Here is a 19,153-nt window from a genome sequence, read left to right on the forward strand (position 1 = left end):
AACGCTGTGTGTACTAATTAATGTCAGTTGTGGCATTATTGTGAGCTGGCACAGGAACTAAAATCAAGTCAGGATTTATGTATTATTATTATTCTTTCTGGAGTCTATGTATGTCTGAACCACATACTTATGTAGGGATAAGACTGCGTTTGAAGTCTCATCCCCTGGCTGTTTGTTCTTATCCAGGAGACGGTGACTTCTGAAGAGACATTCAGGCAGGCCTGATTGCAATAACTGAGGTCTGCCAGCAAAATGTGCCTCCCTCTCCCTCGCTTTTAGAAAAGGAAGGGATGGGTCCGTCATTAAATGATTCAGGAAAAGGCATTCACTTTTCCACTAGGAACACTTCTAACAGACATCTTGATTTTAGCCAAGCAATGTTTTACCAATGTTTACCTTTTTCTAATTTAATATTTGTCCAATGTTTTGGGATTAAAGTACCATGCCACATGGAAAAACATACATTATCGTCTGGTCCACAACCTTCTTAAAACATCTTAAGTACTTCTTCGGGTGACAGCAGTAGAGATAATAGACATTCTCTGGCTGTTTTCCTCGCGTTGTCCTGAGCTTATCACTTAGGAACTTTGCCAGCCCTAAAAACAAATCTCATTCTTTCACAGCTATAGCCGTGTGAGAGTCAGTGCTGGTCTCAGTCAATCAGTGTGACAGTTTCAGTCAACATTATTAAACAGGAGTGTGGTTTATCAGTTGTTGGTGCTGTTCTGTTCAATCTGCATTCATTGTGCAGCAGATGTTTGCTATGAAATGAGGTACAATACAGGCCATTACAAGGTCTGAGATATCTTTTATGTTTATGTTTTTACTGTTAGAACTAACTTTAGAGAAAATTCTGGACAAGGCACTGTAGTTGATCTTTCATGCTGGGTTGCGGAAGGGGTCTTTTATTTAATTTCACAGTTTTACAGAAATCTGGTTCAGTTTAGGTGGCTGGGTGGGGTTTTGTGGTTGAGTCCAGTGGAGAATGCTTTGAAAGACTTCGACCCTGGGATTCATGCAATGTGGTTATGGGCAAATGTGCTGCTATTTGAAAAATGTCAAGGAGTATTCTTCCAAAAATCTGTTGACACTTTAGGCAGATTTGTTCAGATAGTGTATGAACTGAAATTTTAAAACTGCCTGACCCATTTCATAGCAGCACTACCAAACAGCAAGAGGAGTACATTTCTTCCCTTGGTGCAACAGATTTGTAAAGTCCCCACTGCTCAGGCAATGCTAGCATTTACATTCTGGATTTATTGTATACATTTGCATCCTAATGTTGAGGGTTATCAGACATGGGAAGGATGCACTGACAGCCTTCCTGGCTTCTTTGTCAGGTTCATTACTGTTTTTCCACAAGAGAAAGTTAATTGTCCCTATATTCACATGTTTAATATTCATGCTCTGGGGGTGCTCTGGAAACCTCCTTCTAGAGATTTCAATACCCCCATTGTATGTCAAAGCACAATTGTTGAAACAAACTTTGCACTTTAAACTGTGAAACCCGCATCCTTTTTAGACATGATCATACTTAATTGTCAGACTGAATTGGTACGGCACTCAGCGCTACCTGCATATGTAGGGGAGCAGTTCTCTGAAGTGCTCCAACTGTCCTTACGAAACCCTGTCTCCCAACACCCCCCTTTTCTCACTCTGGCTCTCTCTCACCATGGGTTACTGTTGCCAGGTTACAGCAAAGGCCTGTTGGTCCGTGTAAGCCCAGGCCTGAAAGACTAGCTGTTTGGGTCACTGCTCCCCCCCCCAACACTTTCATACAAAGGAGTTCTGACTACTTTAGCTCTTTTATTTGGGCCACAAAACACTCCCCAACCCCCAATCTGGCTCTTTGCTGAGAAAGGGAGAGCCAAGCTGAGGAGAGCAGAGCAGAAGAGGCTGTTGGAAGGAGGAGGGGGGGGGGGGGGGTGGTGTAGATGGTCTCCTGTTGGCAGTGTGGTGTCAGTATGGACTCTCATAAAGGAGTAAAGCTGGTTCTTGCTTGCTTGTGGAAGGAGGGGGTGAGGGACAGAGGGTTGTGTTGAGATAAAGAGACACTGTTCAAAGAGTTTTCCCAAAGATTTTCTTTCTAGCAACTTGGGTTCAAAAGACTATGTAAAACTTCATTTAGATATTTTCTTGCGATATAGAAGTTTAAATCTTGTCCTAAACTAAAAAGTGGTGGTTCCATTGTTGTACATCATCCTCTCCATGAGTCTTAGGAAATGCCCTCAGAGACAGGAAGACTCCTTTATACTTGTTGCTTTGTGGAGCATGACTGCGTGTATGAACCATGTCAGATTACAGACTCTTTGTTCACAGGTGAGCCACCCTCTGACCTCTGGCAGAGTAGTTGCCATTGTATAGGAGAGGATGAGCTCAGGTTACCCTTCTTCAGTGACCCAGAGAGCAGGAAAACTGGCATTGTATTGCACAAGTATAGGTGACAGAACTAACTCACATAAATCAAATTTAAGTCAGCAGATCCTGATACGTGATGCAGAACTACTGAGAAATCACAATGTACTGTAGGAATTTCCTATTTCAACAGATCACGCTCACTTTCACTTTAAACACCTTCTTCTTTCAATGTTTGACACAATATCATATCTTTCTTCCTCCTTTTGCAATTTCTTCAGTGGATCTTCTCTTTTATGGGTTCACTATATTACCCCTCCTCAGAGGCTGAGGCTTGTTGTAAGTTTCTTTTCTTTGTGTTTGGGCGTGTAGTGATTATTGCATGTGTTTGCTTTGTTGCAGTGGTGCCTTTGAATAACAGTCTTGAAGTATGCTCAGCAGAATTATTAATGCATGTGTTTCTGAAGGATGACCACATCTCATTTGGTGTGAAATGGCTTATGTGTGTTAGTGTGTTTTGGTTACTAGACTAGCCCCATGAGCAAAACAGCACAGTTGTGTTGGCTGTGTAGAAGAGTTAAATTCCAGTCACCCAGAGGTATACTGACAGATGTGGACAGATGCATGGTGCCGGGGCTGCAGCTGGCAAAAGCCTTCATATGTGCTGACACAGAGATTACCCACTCTGGCCATGCCTCCACTACACTTGAAGACCACCTCCTCATCTGCTGCACTCTCTTCCTCAAAGGTCAGAAGTCGACACTAACTAAATGTGACCCAGGGGCCTATTGCACAACAGCAGCCTGCACCTGCCCTTCACATCCGCCACAAATAAGGCTGGGCCCAGGCAAAGGCACAGTTACTGGCCTTGTGTTCCCAGAGGCAGTGTAATTCACAGGGTTGTAAAGGGCCTGATAAGAAAACTCTCAGGTGCACCAGGACAATGTTGCGCGTCTCTCACAGTATCTCCACTGATAGCACTTGGATTTGTGTGTTATGGGAGTTGCACATTGGCAATGAGTCAGGTCTAGACAAAAGAATGTGTGTTTTGGCTGCTGAGCTCAGTGTTAATTTCTAATGGAGGACAAATAATTTATCAGGAATTACTATCAGCATTCTTACACATCCACGTACACATGCACGTTCACACGTGTACACTTACACAAACATAAGGACACACCAATGTACTTAATTCTCATAGCTGAACACACCTTAATTTCAAATACCCAGTATTTTAGTCTCTGTAGTGCAACATCAACATGCACTCAGATACACAATATGGCCCTGTATTAAGTAAGTTACGTTATTTTCTGTCCATAGAGAGTCACGATGGTCTTTAGAGAACAACAGTCTTTTAAGACTGTAGATCTTTGGCTTTCTTCGGCAGTCAAATGCCCAAAGTACAGAACGGCCCCAGAAGAATTTGACTGTCAGTCTGCGTTGTATTTTTCAGCTTTACAAGCAACATTCTTCCTCAGTTCCCCCAAAGCCCTCTTTGTGCTGCATTTGTGTTTCATTTTTAGTGACACCCGAGATTCCAGACATAGTTAATTTGCCTCTAAATAAACCCAGCCAAGCCATGACAAATAGCCATGGGGTACCAACAGAGGGTGGGGGGTGGGTGGGTGATTGGTTGAGTGTCGGGCTTGCTTGTTCGTCTGTGAGGTTGCTAGGGCAACACGGATTGTGCATTCGGAGTGAGTGCCGTGTTTTCAGAGCAGTGGACGAAGGATTACAGGAAATATGACATGGCATTCTCGCTGGACCAGACCACTCCCTCCTCCTCCTCCTCTTCGTTGTCCTCTCCACCAGTTCCACCTTCCAAAGACATTCTCTCCTACAGAGTAACCCCACCCCACTCCCTGCAGCCTGAGTGACATTATCATCACAATCAGACGGGGGACCTCTGACATCTGACCTTTCAGCGTGTGAGAGGAGGGGGTTGTTAGGGGGAAAGCCACACTGGCGTTCAGGGGGGCTTTAGGAGATGGAAGAGTAGCTGTTGTAACAGCCAATCCTCATCATGGGTGCCCCAGTGCTGTTTTAACTTCTAGACCAAGCCTCAGGGCCTTACTTCTCACTTTTTACTGTAGACTTTATCAAGGGAAAATCTTCATTCCCTATGGGATTGTTACAATTAGATACCTGTTTATTTTTTAAATACCAACAAACTACTAGTTTGGACACATTTCACTTCTCTGCACTGTTTCTTTGTATGTGCACATTCTTGTCGATACGTCTGTGTGCCTTTGCTGAGGACTGTGGCTCCTCAATTTCACTATTGTCTTTGTAAATCTAGAAAAAAGTGACAAAACTGAGGAGTCTCCAGTTTTTCTGAACCATAGCAGAACATACAAAAAAGCATGCTGAGTGGCCTACTCCAGCTGGGGGCAGCACCTATAAAACCATTTTAGCTTGTTTGTTTTGTTCTGTTTATTTAGAGGTGGAGGGCACATGCAAAAATGAAAAAGATGAACTAACAGCAGTGTAATGGTGATGCTCATGTAAAAGAGAACAGAGGAAAATCCATTGTTGATTCTGCCCAGGGGTTCCTCTCCAATGAAAGAGAAGACAGAGCCCAAGGGCGGGCCAAAACCCAGCCATCACTGCCCTGTCATCAGCATCAAACAGCCTGTTTGAAGAGGGGGCTTGTCCCTAGCCAGGGGCTCCACTGTGGGTGTCAAGTTACCAGCTCATACTAGCCTCCTTAGTGAGTCCAAACCTTGTCTGAACTCTCACAGGACCTCTGGAAAAGATCTATGGGAAACCCTGTTTATATATTTATCTCTTGGTGGAATACTTTTAGGTCAGGCTTAGTGTTTCATCAAGATAACTTTTCTAGTCACTGTCACAGTCACTGAGAGGAAGATGTGTTGTCTCTTTCAAATACTACAGTTGCCTCTCCTTTTTGGTTAATGTGTGCTGTGTGTAGTCCCATCTTAGTTTTTTCTGTGTCAGTATTTGTTGGTAATTGCTAAGTTTCCAGGCTGCTGTTTCTGGGTGTGTTGTTTTTCATATATGAGAACAGAAATGAGAGCTGAAGTGCGGAAAAACTGTAAGAGTGGAGGAATGTTAGCTGACATGGAGAAACTAAGCTCTCCAGCTTGAAATAACACAAAGTGTGTGCCTTATGAAGCCTGAAAGACACAGAGAGGCAACCTCCATCTTTATATCTTAAAATTACTTTTCTTGTACTTGAGTGTATACAGGCCTTATTCCATAAAAAATGTGTTGCATTATTGGTGCTTATGGATAAATCAATATTAATTCAAATTCATTCCAAGATCCACAGGCCTTACTCGTGCCAGGGTATGAGTCATGAGTCAACGGGCTTTGTCATGGTGTCATTGGGCCCAGATTGTCAAACCCAGTATATTGATGAACATGATGGGAATTGTGCTACACTGGATTTGCAATGTCACAGCTCTGTCTTAAATACCTTAGCTTGTCAACTTGCAACCTGTTTTGAACTGCAGACCAAAGACATACTAATGCTTTGTGTGTGAATTACTTTGTCCAGATGTCGTCCCGGATTCATTGGTCCTCTCTGTCAGCACCTGGATCCCTGTCATCGATCGCCATGTCTGAATGGAGCAGCTTGTAAGAGCCAGGTGGTCAATGGTATCCCACAATACACTTGTGTGTGCCAGAGAGGGTTCAGAGGTACAGCTATTATAATTTTTCTTTATTGGAAAGATCAGTTCTGAGAGAAGAGATTGGAAGTTCCTATTTTAACTGAATACAATTCATCTTTAATCTTCAGGCCAAGACTGCTCCCTCATTGATGCCTGTGCCACAAGTCCCTGTGCCAATGGGGCCCGTTGTGCCAACTGGAATAACCACTACAACTGCTCCTGCCCACCTGGCTACCAGGGAAAGAACTGCCGCAATGACATTGACGAGTGTCGCAAGCCTGGCGTGTGCCTCAATGGTGGCCTCTGCATCAACACCCATGGGTCCTTCCGCTGCCAGTGCCAACCTGGATACAGCGGGCGCACATGTGAAGTGTCCACCCTGCCCTGTGCTCCATCTCAATGCCTTAATGGGGGCACCTGTCGTCAGACCAGCGACCATTCCTATGATTGTGCTTGCTTACCAGGTAGAATAGTTCTCTATCAGCATAATAGAAGATATGAACAAACACACACGCACACACAAACACAAACCAGAGTCAGTGTGCAGACCCTGCTGTTTTCCTATTTCCTCAGCACAGTGGTACAGATTTTTCCCAGGCTTATGACGTAGCTGTTAGTGCTGTTTCTGGGGTTTACTCCTGTGTCCCAGGTCAGCTTCCTGGCTGCTATTAATAGCAACTGATGGGAGATGGGATGGTGGGAGAGTTGAAGAGGCAGCCCGCCTACTCCACTCTGCTCTGTTCACAACAGAAGAATTTACTTTATGGGCCTTCTGGTTTCCCACTGGGGAGCTGACAGGAAATGTCTCTTGCCAGAGAGGAAGTCATTGAAACTGTGAGAGATTATAAAACAAGCAAACACTGCAGGGAGTGCAGACCTCTGAAGCAGACCGGAGTCATGGCTGTTGCTGGCATCGTGTGGGAACCATCATGAGAAGATGTAAACAATCAGACACCATCTGAACCTTTTTACTGCCCACGTTGCCCCAAACCTCCTGTAGTGTGGGAAGTATGACTTTAGGTTATGAGAAAGCATTAGTAATGCTTTGTGTATTGAACAGGATCCGCTGTATGTTTGATAAACTAAACACACTAAGTGTGTGTGTGTGTTAGTGTGTCTGTGTGTCATAACTCTTTCTCTCTCTCGTTTTTAGGGTTTGAGGGACACAACTGTGAGAATAATGTGGATGACTGTCCAGGCCACAAATGTATGAATGGAGGGATATGTGTGGACGGAGTCAATACCTACAATTGCCAGTGCCCACCAGAATGGACAGGTATAGCACTATTAAGATCATATTTGAAATTAACTTTAAATATATGTATCACTGTGAATATATGTGATCCAATATGTCATTTGACCACACAGGGCAATACTGTGCTGAGGACGTCAATGAGTGTCTCATGCAACCAAATGCATGCCATAATGGGGGCACTTGCTTCAACACCATCGGGGGTCATACCTGTGTCTGTGTTAATGGTTGGACGGGAGATGACTGCAGTGAGAACATTGATGACTGCGCCATAGCCGTTTGCTTCAATGGTGCAACCTGCCATGACCGAGTAGCATCGTTCTTCTGCGAGTGCCCAGTTGGAAAGACGGGTAAGTGGGCTTGTCAGATGGCCTTTGTGCCTCTCTGGTAATCACTTCTGGCTGCTAAATTGTTGATAACTGGCATGTGTTCTTTGTCTTCATAGGTTTGCTGTGCCACCTTGAGGATGCATGTGTGAGTAACCCCTGCAACGAAGGAGCAGTGTGTGACACCAACCCTCTTAATGGCCGTGCCATTTGCACCTGTCCTGCTGGCTTTGTAGGAGGTGCCTGTAACCAGGATATGGATGAATGCTCAATTGGTAAGGCTGCTGGGTTTTTTTTTTTTAAACATTTGTCAATGCTGTGTTAATATGTCTTCTGCTTTCTCTATATGATAGCAGATGAGTGTTTCATATACTGCTCCCCATTTCTCTACCCACAGGTGCCAACCCATGTGAGCATTTTGGGAAATGTGTGAACACAGAGGGCTCCTTCCAATGTCAGTGTGGCCGGGGATATGCTGGCCCACGTTGTGAGATTGATATCAATGAATGCCTATCCATGCCCTGCCAGAATGATGCCACCTGCCTGGACCGCATTGGAGAGTTCACGTGCATCTGCATGCCAGGTATTCAGACCTGCTAAGTTGTATTTCAGCACTGCCAATACAAGAATACAGAACATCTCAATTCAGCATGATGTCATGATGGACATCTCAAAACCAACAGCAGAGTGGAACAACTGATTATTCAAACTTGACCTTCTAAAGAAGCATTATCTACAATGCTGCCATACTGACTGCCAGGGTAGACTGTTATGTAATACATTCCCATTCATGTTGGGGGTATGGAGGCACTTCTCTCCTCTCAGCACACTGTACAGCCAGACAGGGTATTAGTGTGGTATAAGTGATGGTTTGGACACTCTGTGACAAAAACACAGTGAAACTCTCACGCACAGTCCTACATGCATCCTGGGGTTTTGGGAACTATACAAATTAGAGCTGGGAGTCGGGTCTATAGGACTGGATGTGAGAGAGGGCGAGCAGTTAGGGGGAGGAGTGTGCTGTGAATACTAATGAGTTATAGAGTGGTGGGAATGGAGCGGAACAATAGGGCCCCTCTGTGCTCCACTTTGCACCCCTCATACACACAGAGAGGGAAAGAGGCCTTTTCCCAGAGCCTCTCCCCCTCCCCCTTCCTCTTCACCCTCCTCATCATCAGCCAGCCTGGCAAAGCTCATGTGGAGCTGCTGATTATTTCTGATTCCACGCTAGCCTTCTCCCCAGGGGCAGCGGTCTGCTCCACACTCTGTTTCACCTCAATGGAGGAGCCCTTCATAGTTTGCTAACGCAGAATGTATAACATGCATCTGGTGAATGGGACACTGACCCAGGGAGTGGTAATGCTCCACGGACAGTAGGGTATTTCAGGTCAGCAGAGTGGGAACATGGCAGATGCTCTAGGAATTATATTTTTAATCCTGTGGTTCAGCACAGACCAGTGTCAAAAGCTGAGGGCTCCCATGAGAGAAAACGTTTCCCACAAAACCATTTTACATTGCAAAGAGTACATCCAAATCTATGCACACCCCTGTGGCTTGAACTGACAAACCTATACATAAAATCTAAACATAGTAAATCTGCTTTAACTGCAAAACTGTTCATCGATTCACTTTGAATTTCTGTCTTCCAGGTTACATGGGGACTTACTGTGAGATTGATGTGGATGACTGTGAGAGCAACCCTTGTGTGAATGATGGCATCTGTCGGGACATGGTCAACGGATTCACATGCACCTGCCAGCCAGGTAAGACTCTTTTCTGATGGGCCTTTCTTTGTATTCCTTGTGTTACAGTAGCAGTAAGACCAGAGAGCCAAAGTTTAAATGTCCCCAGAACCAGATGAGGGATGGTCAGCATTGCACAGTGTTTAGAGCCACCACTCATATAAAAAGACAGGCCCAAAAGGCTGCCTGTCCTCTTGCCTGAACAAAGACACTATTGTGACCCCCGCTCCCCTACTCTGTGGAATGTGGAAGGGACAGCAGACTATAGCCCCTATTACACAGCCTGTTCAAGGCGGGAATGTTGCACCGTTGTTCAGTCTTGCCGTTCTGTGTAAAAAGTACAAACACGGAATGGAGGGAGGCATCGGTTGTTCCACTATCAAGTTGGCAGTGGAGGTAGTCACATTGCCAGATTGACGCCTGTGTAATAAGGACAGCTGGCATGGTGGGACGACACACACTAGACACCAACACTGTTATGTTACATGTCATGCCTCTGATTGTGCAATGCCTGCATACTATCTATTTTGCCAGGTTTGTATGGTTTATTGTAAAAAAGCAAAGACGGCATAATGACAGGTCTTCTTTATGGCAATATTACAGGATATCTGTATAACTGGAGCTTCCCTCACCCTGCCCTGGTTGCAGGGGGGAACAGCAGCCCTGCTAATGAGATTCTTTTCCAGATCCGCAATTTACATCTGGGACAGACGTCCCCCCTTCACCCCCCATCTAGCTATTGAGCTGGTGGAGCTGATGCAGGAAGGGGAGGGGGGGTTCCCCAAAAGAGAAAACAATCCCACCGTCTCCTCTAACCCCCCCTCCGCCCCCCAGCAGCCCAAGCACCACCACACAGCCCATCCTGACACTGTTAATCAAATGAGCAGTGTGGTACCAATGCACTAATTCACCCTGTCTGGGCACTTTGCCCACTGATTTCAAGCCTGCCCAGTTTCCCAAGCTTTACAAGCTAAGAGATGTTATTATTATTATTATTATTATTATTATTATTATTATTATTGTTGTTGTTGTTATTATTATTATTATTATTATTATTATTATCATTATCATTATTATTGGTGGTGGTGTTACAAAAAAGCAGTTTATCGACACATTTCCACAAATTGGAGCTCTGACATTACAGTGCAGAGTATGCAGAGTGCAGACAATTTAAAATGTAGTGAGCTGAAGCTACTGTGCTGCTTCTATAGCAATAATAATTTAACTCAGATCCACCTTCTACATATTTGATTGTAAGATCTTCGTCAAGACATCAAGGTCACAGGCTTTCCATTGCATTTTGCAGAGCTCATGTCAGAATCGGTCCAAGTGCACAAATGACATGTCCTTAACCAGTCGAGACGCTCCCAAACCCAATCTTAGCCAGACGTCACTAACCTAGCCAGAGACCTCTGCCCTTCTTAGAAGAGACAGAATTGCCCTCTGACCTGAGCATGGACCCTTCCACTGGACCTTCCTTCTGACCCCTCACCTCTGTGTTTGTATGTCCCAGGGTTTACTGGCACCATGTGTCAGATCGACATAGATGAGTGCGCCAGCACACCCTGCCAGAATGGAGCAAAATGCTACGACCGACCCAATGGATTTGAGTGCCGCTGTGCTGAAGGTAAGGGCTTCTGTACCTAATACTTGTCAGTAGATAGTTGTTAGACCTTACACAGCTCATGATGTTTTCCCAGGCAGAAGAGCAGGTGAGCCTTAACCACTTGTTGGGGTGTGTTTGGTCTTGGCTATTCCTCTGGATGTCTGCTGGCCAAGCAGACTGACTTGAGGCCCCTAATCCCCCTCTTTCCCTCAGCGGCTCTCAGGATCATGGGGTCACTGAGGACCAGCAGTTGCCAAGAAAAGAACCTTGGTCATCACCCCGACATCTGTTCATCTGTTCAACCCCCACACACCACCTTATGCTGCATCTTAACTTTCATTCCTTCACATTCAGTACCCTCCATTTTTGAAAACAGGCCCAGATAAAGTGAACTACAGTAAAGTTTGTTGCAAAAGTTGCATGTGTTAACTGACTATGTGTATTGATATTTAACATGTTTGGACCTATGCCTATGGAGGAGCCCGCTTCATTGTTTCAGTTGCCAGCTGCTTGGTATTCCCTGTGTTTGTGGGCCCCTTCTGTTGAGTGAAGTGGCCCTGTTTGACGTGGTGCAGTCTATTGTTCCCTCCGCCACAGAGAACAAAAGCAGGACTGGGAGGCCTGTGTAGGGATGTTCTTTACTGCTTTGCCCAACTCAGCACTGCACTACACACATACGATACAAACCAACACTTAGTTGTCTAATACACAGACACTGCTGGCATGGAAACCACAGTAATCAGAACCCAAAACTATAGAAGCTTCTATAAAGAAGAAGTGGGAAACGGGAAGTTCAGTGTAGTTACGAATGGAAAAAGAACTTGATGAAATTGATCATTTAAGGAGAAACTGAAACTAGATGAAAACACAAAGTTTTGGATGAGCAATTTGTTTGTACCTGATGTTTTATGATGTAAAGGGCCAACATCTGCAGTTGTTGAGCAGCAAAAGATTGAAGCTTTGTTACATTAAATGATCATCATTATATACGGCATAACATCTATCTCCCTTTATGCCCTTTAGGTTATGAAGGCACACTCTGTGAGAGTAATATCAACAACTGTCAGCCCGACCCATGCCACCATGGTACTTGCATAGACGGCATTGCCAGCTACACCTGTAACTGTGATGCTGGCTACACAGGCTATCGCTGTGAGAACCAGCTCAATGAGTGCCACAGTAACCCTTGCCAAAATGGAGGAAAGTGCATGGACATGGTCAACAAGTACATCTGCCACTGCCAACATGGAACTTCAGGTAAGAGAAAAAAACTCCATGAAAACATAATCACCAACATTTACAGCAATATTACTGCAAGTGTAAGCTAAATATATGCTCACACATCCAGAAATGTTGTTTCTTAATTCTTTATTAAGATACTTTTAGCTATATGTATTGATAAATACATATATAATTGACAAAAGGAGGTGATATCACTAATATAGAAATGCTATCAATATAATATATAATCTTCACTTACATTTTCTATACTGAAGCATGGTTTCTGGTATTCTTAAAATGTTTAGAATATAATGTGGATACTTCTCTTTGTCTTTGTCAACTCAGGCACAAATTGTGAGATAAACTTTGACGATTGTGCCAGTAACCCATGTGATTATGGCATCTGCAAAGATGGCATCAACCGCTATGACTGTGTTTGCAAACCTGGCTTCACTGGTAAGGCCTCCTGAAAGTGAAAGCATGCATTTTTCCATTTCAGTGGACATATTGGCAGAAACACTAATTATGTACATCTCTCCTGCCAGGTCCCAAGTGTAATGTGGAGATAGATGAGTGTGCATCTAGCCCCTGTCGGAATGGAGGGACATGTGTGGATGAAGAGAACGGATTTCACTGCCAGTGTCCTGAAGGCTTTAAGCCCCCTTACTGTTACTCCCAGGTGGACGAGTGTGGCAGCGGCCCATGTGTCCATGGCTCATGCAGGGATGACATCAATGGGTATGGGCTGTTTCAGTCTATGACACAGTTTCAAGTGACTCATGTGGCAATGCAATATCAAGGGAAAACTTGGCCTGACCACCTTGCAAGCTTGTTTTTTAATCCTACAGGTTTCAACTTGTACATCACTTTATTGTTATTTCAACTTGATGTCTTCTGGATTATTGACTGTACTCCTATCTTTCCAGTTACCGCTGTGACTGTGAGCCTGGATGGGTGGGAAAGAACTGTGACCTGGACAGGAATGACTGTTTGCCAAGTCCCTGCCAGAATGCTGGCACATGTATCGACCAGCTCAATGGCTTCACCTGCAAGTGTCGCCAGGGCTTCAGAGGTAAGAGGGTGGCATAGTACCTTAACACACGTCAACATAAAAAGCACAGTACAAAGAGAGGAATACACATTAATTGAAATCACAACGGAGTATATGATAGACTTAAGCTTACACTTTTAGTTTTGGATCATTCCTTTACTGTTTCCTCCTTGCATTCTTCTACCTCCCCCTAGTGGTGTATAATAAATGTGCAGATCCATTCTTGAGAGTCAGGTCAAGGCTCAGGGTTCATCAAAGTTGGCTTCTGAAAAAATGTTTTAATGTGTCTTCTGTCCTTCTGACAGGTAACCTCTGCCAGGTGAACATCAACGAGTGTGCATCCAGTCCCTGTTTGAACAAGGGCACTTGTGTGGATGGTGTGGCAAGTTTCACCTGTCTGTGTGAGCTTCCGTACAGTGGACCCACTTGTGCTGAAGTCCTCACCCCTTGCTCCCCTAATCCCTGTGCCAATCAGGCGATCTGCACACACACACCTGACTACTTGGGCTATCAGTGTAACTGCCAACAAGGGTGGCACGGTTAGCAAATTTTGTATTTATAATCTCATTCTAATGTGAGTTATTTTGTGTGGAAGCTCACAGAAAGTGATCGTGAGTTATATCGATCTATATCTTCTTTTCCATTCTTCAGGTCAGCTGTGTAACATAGATGTGAATGAATGCATCTCCAACCCCTGCAAGAACCGTGGGACCTGCACTAACACTCTTGGAGGCTTTGTATGCTCCTGCAGAGCTGGATATAGTGGGCCAACCTGTGAAACAGACATCAATGACTGTGCTCCTAGTGAGTAGCCCCATAAACTTAGCATACTGAATTGCTATGATTTCAATTACTATCAAACAAAATACAAGGTTCATTTACATTTACTGTATTTGACTAAAGTTGCCCTCTCCTCTTGTGCGATCAGATCCGTGCCTAAGCGGAGGTTCCTGTACAGATGATGTGAACTCCTTTCACTGTACCTGCCTGCCAGGCTTCACTGGTCCCCGCTGTGCTTTAGAGATCAATGAATGCCAGAGTTCACCCTGCAAAAATGGAGGAACATGCACAGATTATGTTAACTCCTACACGTGCACCTGTAGGCCTGGGTTTACTGGCATTCACTGTGAAACCAACATCCCTGACTGCACTGAAAGGTGTGTGTGTGTGTGTGTGTGTGTGTGTGTGTGTGTGTGTGTGTGTGTGTGTGTGTGTGTGTGTGTGTGTGTGTGTGTTTGATTCATGTCTCATGTTATACTCTATCAACCTGCTTATACACACATCCATAACAACTATATATAATTCTAACACAATTTGAATGTATGTATGTCCACAGCTCTTGCTTTAATGGAGGGACGTGCACAGATAAAATCAATGGCTATTCCTGCACCTGCCGTTCAGGATTCACTGGCTCCCACTGCCAATATGAGGTTAACGAGTGTGACTCCCAGCCCTGCCTCAATGGAGGTGTCTGTCAAGATGCCCTGGAGTCCTTCCGTTGTTCCTGCCCCAAGGGCTACACTGGCACTCGCTGCCAGGTACAAAAACACACACACATTGGCACTCTTGGAAGTTATTGACTCTTGAGTCTTTATAACCTATATTTTTAGACAAATAAATGCTGACAGTTTTTACTTCTGACTCTTGCCTATCTAGACACCAGTTGACTGGTGCAGACGTTCCTCTCCCTGCCAAAATGGAGGTCGCTGTCGTCAAAAGGATGCTTCCTTCATCTGTGATTGTACTAATGGCTGGTCTGGACGTTATTGTGACATCTCTAGGGTGTCCTGTGAGACAGCTGCTCGCCAGAGAGGTATTTTTATGTTCTGCACATGATGACATATCAAATCTCAGTCTATGTTTGTGTTGTAACTAAGTAATTAATTGCCTCCTAACTCTTTCGAACCAGGGCTCCAGACAGATGAGCTATGCCACCACGGTGGTCACTGTGTCAACACTGGGAATACCCACTACTGTAAATGTCCTGCTGACTACACTGGTAGCTATTGCGAAAGTCAAGTGGATCGCTGTGAAGACAAACCCTGCCGCAATGGCGCCACCTGCAGGGGATATGTGGGAGGTTACCACTGTGAAGTGAGTCCATAGCTTGGTCAATATTATGTGCCTCACTGTCAGATTTCAGCAAAGTCACTGTTTGCACATCGTTTTGTCACAAATGTGGAGATAAAATTAATAATTGTCATCTGCATGTTATTACAGTGTATGCCAGGCTATACTGGACAGAACTGCGAGATAGAGATTAACGAGTGCCAGTCTCATCCTTGCCAAAACGGAGGTTCTTGCATTGATCTGGTGGGACATTACATCTGCTCCTGTCCCCCTGGAACACTGGGTATGCAAGCATATATTCAAGTGAAAGTGATTTTAATTATTAAAGAGATTACAATATTTTATAATAGTATTTAATAATCATCTCCCTTTTAAAGGTGTTCTCTGTGAGATCAATGAAGATGACTGTGCTTCACCCCTGAGGATGCGCATTGCTCCTCCTAAGTGCCTGAACAATGGTACCTGTGTGGACAGAGTGGGTGGACACCGCTGCAATTGCCCCCCTGGATTCACAGGAGAGAGATGTGAGGGAGACATAAATGAATGTCTCTCTAACCCCTGCAATCCCTCCAACAGTCTCGACTGCATCCAGTTGCCCAACGACTACCAATGTGTCTGCAAGCCAGGCTTCACAGGTTAGACAACTGGAGGCTCGCCTTTGGCCTCTCAATGTGCATTTCCTTTTTGAAAAACACTGACTGCATTGCTTTACCATGAATATGTTGTTTTTTAGGTCGGAGGTGTCAGAGCAGGTTCAGTGTGTGTGAATCTCAGCCTTGTCAGAATGGAGGAGCCTGTTCTGTATCCAACTCTGCACTGGGATACACCTGCACGTGTCAGCTTGTGAGTGCACATTGACATAAAGGGTTTTAATAAATTGGGCATTACAGATATTCTTGTTTTTCTTATTGAATGTTCACAATATAAATGCATAAATTATGTCCATCATCAGGGTTATACTGGGCCCAATTGTGAAAGAAGCATGTCTTGTCGGGAGCTGTCCTGCTACAATGGAGGTAGCTGTGCACTTACCACACGAGGGGCACGCTGCTCCTGCCTGCCAGGTTATGGTGGGCCCCAGTGTCAGCACCGCAGTAATGAAGGGTGCTCCTCCCAGCCCTGCCGAAATGGAGGGTTGTGCACTGAAGAGACCAGCTTCCCGTTCTTCCAGTGCCAGTGTCTCAATGGCTGGACAGGTAAACGATGTGAGCAGCCCCCATTACCCTCGTGTCCTTTAGCAGACTGTCATGGCAAAGCCAATGATGGTTTTTGTGATAAGGAATGCAACACATTCCCTTGCCGCTGGGATGGAGGCGACTGTTCTCTGGCTGCCAACCCCTGGGCTCGTTGCACCGACCCTCACTGCTGGCGTGTATTCAATAACAGCCAGTGTGACGAGTCCTGCAACAATCCTGACTGTCTGTATGACAACTTTGACTGCAAAAACAAAGAAAAAATCTGCAAGTGAGTTTGCTTTCACTGTTCACAGAATTCCCCTTAGTTTTCTTTCTGCACTGATTTCAGAAATGTGAGCTAATTCCTCTGTTTATGTCTTCTTTAGTCCAATATATGAAACCTACTGTATCGACCACTACGCTGATGATAAGTGTGACCAGGGCTGCAACACAGAGGAGTGTGGCTGGGATGGCTTGGACTGTGCAAAGAAGGTTCCAGAAAACCTTGCTGATGGTGTCTTGGTTCTTGTAGTCCTACTGCCACCAGAGGAGCTTCTCCGCACTAGCACAGCTTTTCTGCAGAAGTTAAGTGCAATCCTACACACGACGCTGCGCTTCCGGCTGGACCAGAATGGAGATGCCATGATACTTCCGTACACCCGCCGTGAGGCACGACTTAAGCGGGAGCTGCAGCCTCAGCAGGAGGTTATCGGGTCAGTCAGAAATACAGTTAACATAAAAGCTGAGGTTTTGTCTCATAGATTGTTGCATTACACTATAAACACTTGCTTCTCCTCTTTTCCTGTAGCTCCAAAGTGTACCTGGAAATAGACAACCGTCTGTGCGATGAGGACTGTTTCCCTACAGCAGACAGTGCTGCAGATTACCTGGGAGCCCTGTCAGCTGTGGAAATGCTCCGCTTCCCATACCCCATCAAAGAAGTCCGTGGTGAGTAGGGATACTTAAAGAACACAAAAAGTACTGGCAAGACTAATGAGGCACAAATGTTTAATTACTTCTTTGTCTTCTCACTACAGGTGAAAAGATTCCCCCAATGAATGACCCCATACCTCAATGGGGCAAACTGATGATGGTGGGGATAGCTTCTCTTTTCCTTTTGGTCATCCTTGTGATAGGCATGTTGATTGCCCGTAGAAAGAGAGAGCACAGCACTCTTTGGTTCCCTGAGGGCTTCTTCCTCAAGAAGGAACCTAGCAGCAACAAGAATCGCAGGGAACCTGTGGGCCAGGATGCTCTGGGAATGAAGTAAGTTATTTGCGTGCAACTTTTAAGGCTAATTTAGTTGAGACTGGATTGTAGCAGTGTGCTCAGAAATTGCTTCAGCGATTTGTTTTGAAGTTGAAGTTGATTTCTAGTGCTTACATTGTTTAACCTGTTTATTTGTAAACAGACACATGCCAAAAACAGTGGAAGAATCTCTCCTTGGAGATCACAGTGACCAGTGGATGGATTCAGACTGCCCAGAAGCAAAAAGGCTGAAGGTCAGTTGAAAAGTTTTTTTCATGTTTACAAATGTATATGTAAAATGTACAACAGCATTTTAGCTTGCACTTGAAGTAAGTATCGAAACTGACTTTTATTGGTCTCTGAGTTCAGGTTGAGGAGCCAAGTATGCTCTCAGACAGTGAAGATGCAGTGGACAGCAGGCAGTGGACACAGCATCACCTGGCAGCCGCAGACATCCGTGTGCCTCCCACCATGGCCCTCACCCCACCTCAAGGAGAGTTTGAAAGCGACTGCATGGATGTTAATGTCCGAGGCCCAGGTTAGGAATGAGATCATCAAAGTTTTAAGATTGAATTTGCCATTTGCACATATGTGCTTCTTTACTCTTTTTTTGTGTGATCTATAATGTTGAGCACTTGAATAGACTAAACTCACCCATGTCTTGTTTCACCTTCTACCAGATGGTTTTACACCTCTGATGCTGGCATCATTCTGTGGAGGTGGCTTAGAGCCTGAGATCACAGAGGAGGAGGAGAGTGAAGAATGTTCAGCCAACATCATCTCTGACCTCATCTACCAGGGCGCATCCCTTGCTGCCCAAACAGACCGCACTGGTGAGACAGCACTCCACCTGGCAGCTCGCTATGCTCGTGCTGATGCTGCTAAGAGGCTTCTGGATGCCGGGGCAGATGCCAACGCTCAGGACAACACAGGACGTACGCCGCTGCATGCTGCGGTGGCTGCAGATGCTCAGGGTGTCTTCCAGGTAAACAAGCAAACATCATGTTTGTTGGCCACCAGAAGCATCTTTAGTAGCAGTGCCTATAACTTATTTTAGTACATAATATTGTATAAATTGTAATGTTTAACTCAATCTGTCCATCCTCTTAGATTCTGATCCGAAACCGGGCTACAGATCTTGACTCCCGTATGTATGATGGTTCCACTGCACTGATCCTAGCTGCACGGCTGGCGGTAGAGGGAATGGTAGAGGAACTCATCACATGTCATGCTGATGTCAATGCAGTGGATGAATTGGGTAAGTGTGTGTAATTTTTCACTGAAGTGTGTGTCCTGATTGCAGATGGTCATGTTTTTTAATAACATACACTGAAACCATAGATGTGTAATCTTAGTGTTTGTCATCTATTTCAGGTAAATCTGCACTGCACTGGGCTGCTGCTGTTAACAATGTGGATGCCACTGTTGCCCTGCTGAAGAATGGTGCAAACAAAGATATGCAAGATCTCAAG

General features: G+C 44.9%; 1 protein-coding gene across 1 annotated transcript in view; it reads left to right on the plus strand.

Moving 5' to 3' along the window:
- The window catches only part of notch3 (notch receptor 3), a 29,759-nt gene that overhangs the window by 6,855 nt on the left and 3,751 nt on the right, over window positions 1-19,153 (plus strand). Inside the window, exons 3-32 of the mRNA XM_062439608.1 lie at window positions 5,876-6,018; window positions 6,119-6,454; window positions 7,144-7,266; window positions 7,359-7,592; window positions 7,688-7,843; window positions 7,966-8,151; window positions 9,218-9,331; window positions 10,824-10,937; window positions 11,940-12,173; window positions 12,483-12,593; window positions 12,683-12,875; window positions 13,064-13,209; window positions 13,494-13,727; window positions 13,840-13,992; window positions 14,117-14,345; window positions 14,525-14,726; window positions 14,845-15,001; window positions 15,098-15,282; window positions 15,409-15,541; window positions 15,636-15,893; window positions 15,992-16,101; window positions 16,211-16,722; window positions 16,820-17,146; window positions 17,242-17,381; window positions 17,471-17,699; window positions 17,845-17,935; window positions 18,051-18,219; window positions 18,362-18,666; window positions 18,792-18,939; window positions 19,056-19,153. Coding sequence (XP_062295592.1) covers window positions 5,876-6,018; window positions 6,119-6,454; window positions 7,144-7,266; window positions 7,359-7,592; window positions 7,688-7,843; window positions 7,966-8,151; window positions 9,218-9,331; window positions 10,824-10,937; window positions 11,940-12,173; window positions 12,483-12,593; window positions 12,683-12,875; window positions 13,064-13,209; window positions 13,494-13,727; window positions 13,840-13,992; window positions 14,117-14,345; window positions 14,525-14,726; window positions 14,845-15,001; window positions 15,098-15,282; window positions 15,409-15,541; window positions 15,636-15,893; window positions 15,992-16,101; window positions 16,211-16,722; window positions 16,820-17,146; window positions 17,242-17,381; window positions 17,471-17,699; window positions 17,845-17,935; window positions 18,051-18,219; window positions 18,362-18,666; window positions 18,792-18,939; window positions 19,056-19,153 — 5,770 coding nt within the window. The remainder of the gene's footprint in view (window positions 1-5,875; window positions 6,019-6,118; window positions 6,455-7,143; window positions 7,267-7,358; window positions 7,593-7,687; window positions 7,844-7,965; window positions 8,152-9,217; window positions 9,332-10,823; window positions 10,938-11,939; window positions 12,174-12,482; window positions 12,594-12,682; window positions 12,876-13,063; window positions 13,210-13,493; window positions 13,728-13,839; window positions 13,993-14,116; window positions 14,346-14,524; window positions 14,727-14,844; window positions 15,002-15,097; window positions 15,283-15,408; window positions 15,542-15,635; window positions 15,894-15,991; window positions 16,102-16,210; window positions 16,723-16,819; window positions 17,147-17,241; window positions 17,382-17,470; window positions 17,700-17,844; window positions 17,936-18,050; window positions 18,220-18,361; window positions 18,667-18,791; window positions 18,940-19,055) is intronic.

This window comes from Scomber scombrus, chromosome 18 (genome assembly GCF_963691925.1).
Source record: "Scomber scombrus chromosome 18, fScoSco1.1, whole genome shotgun sequence".
NCBI lineage: Eukaryota > Metazoa > Chordata > Actinopteri > Scombriformes > Scombridae > Scomber > Scomber scombrus.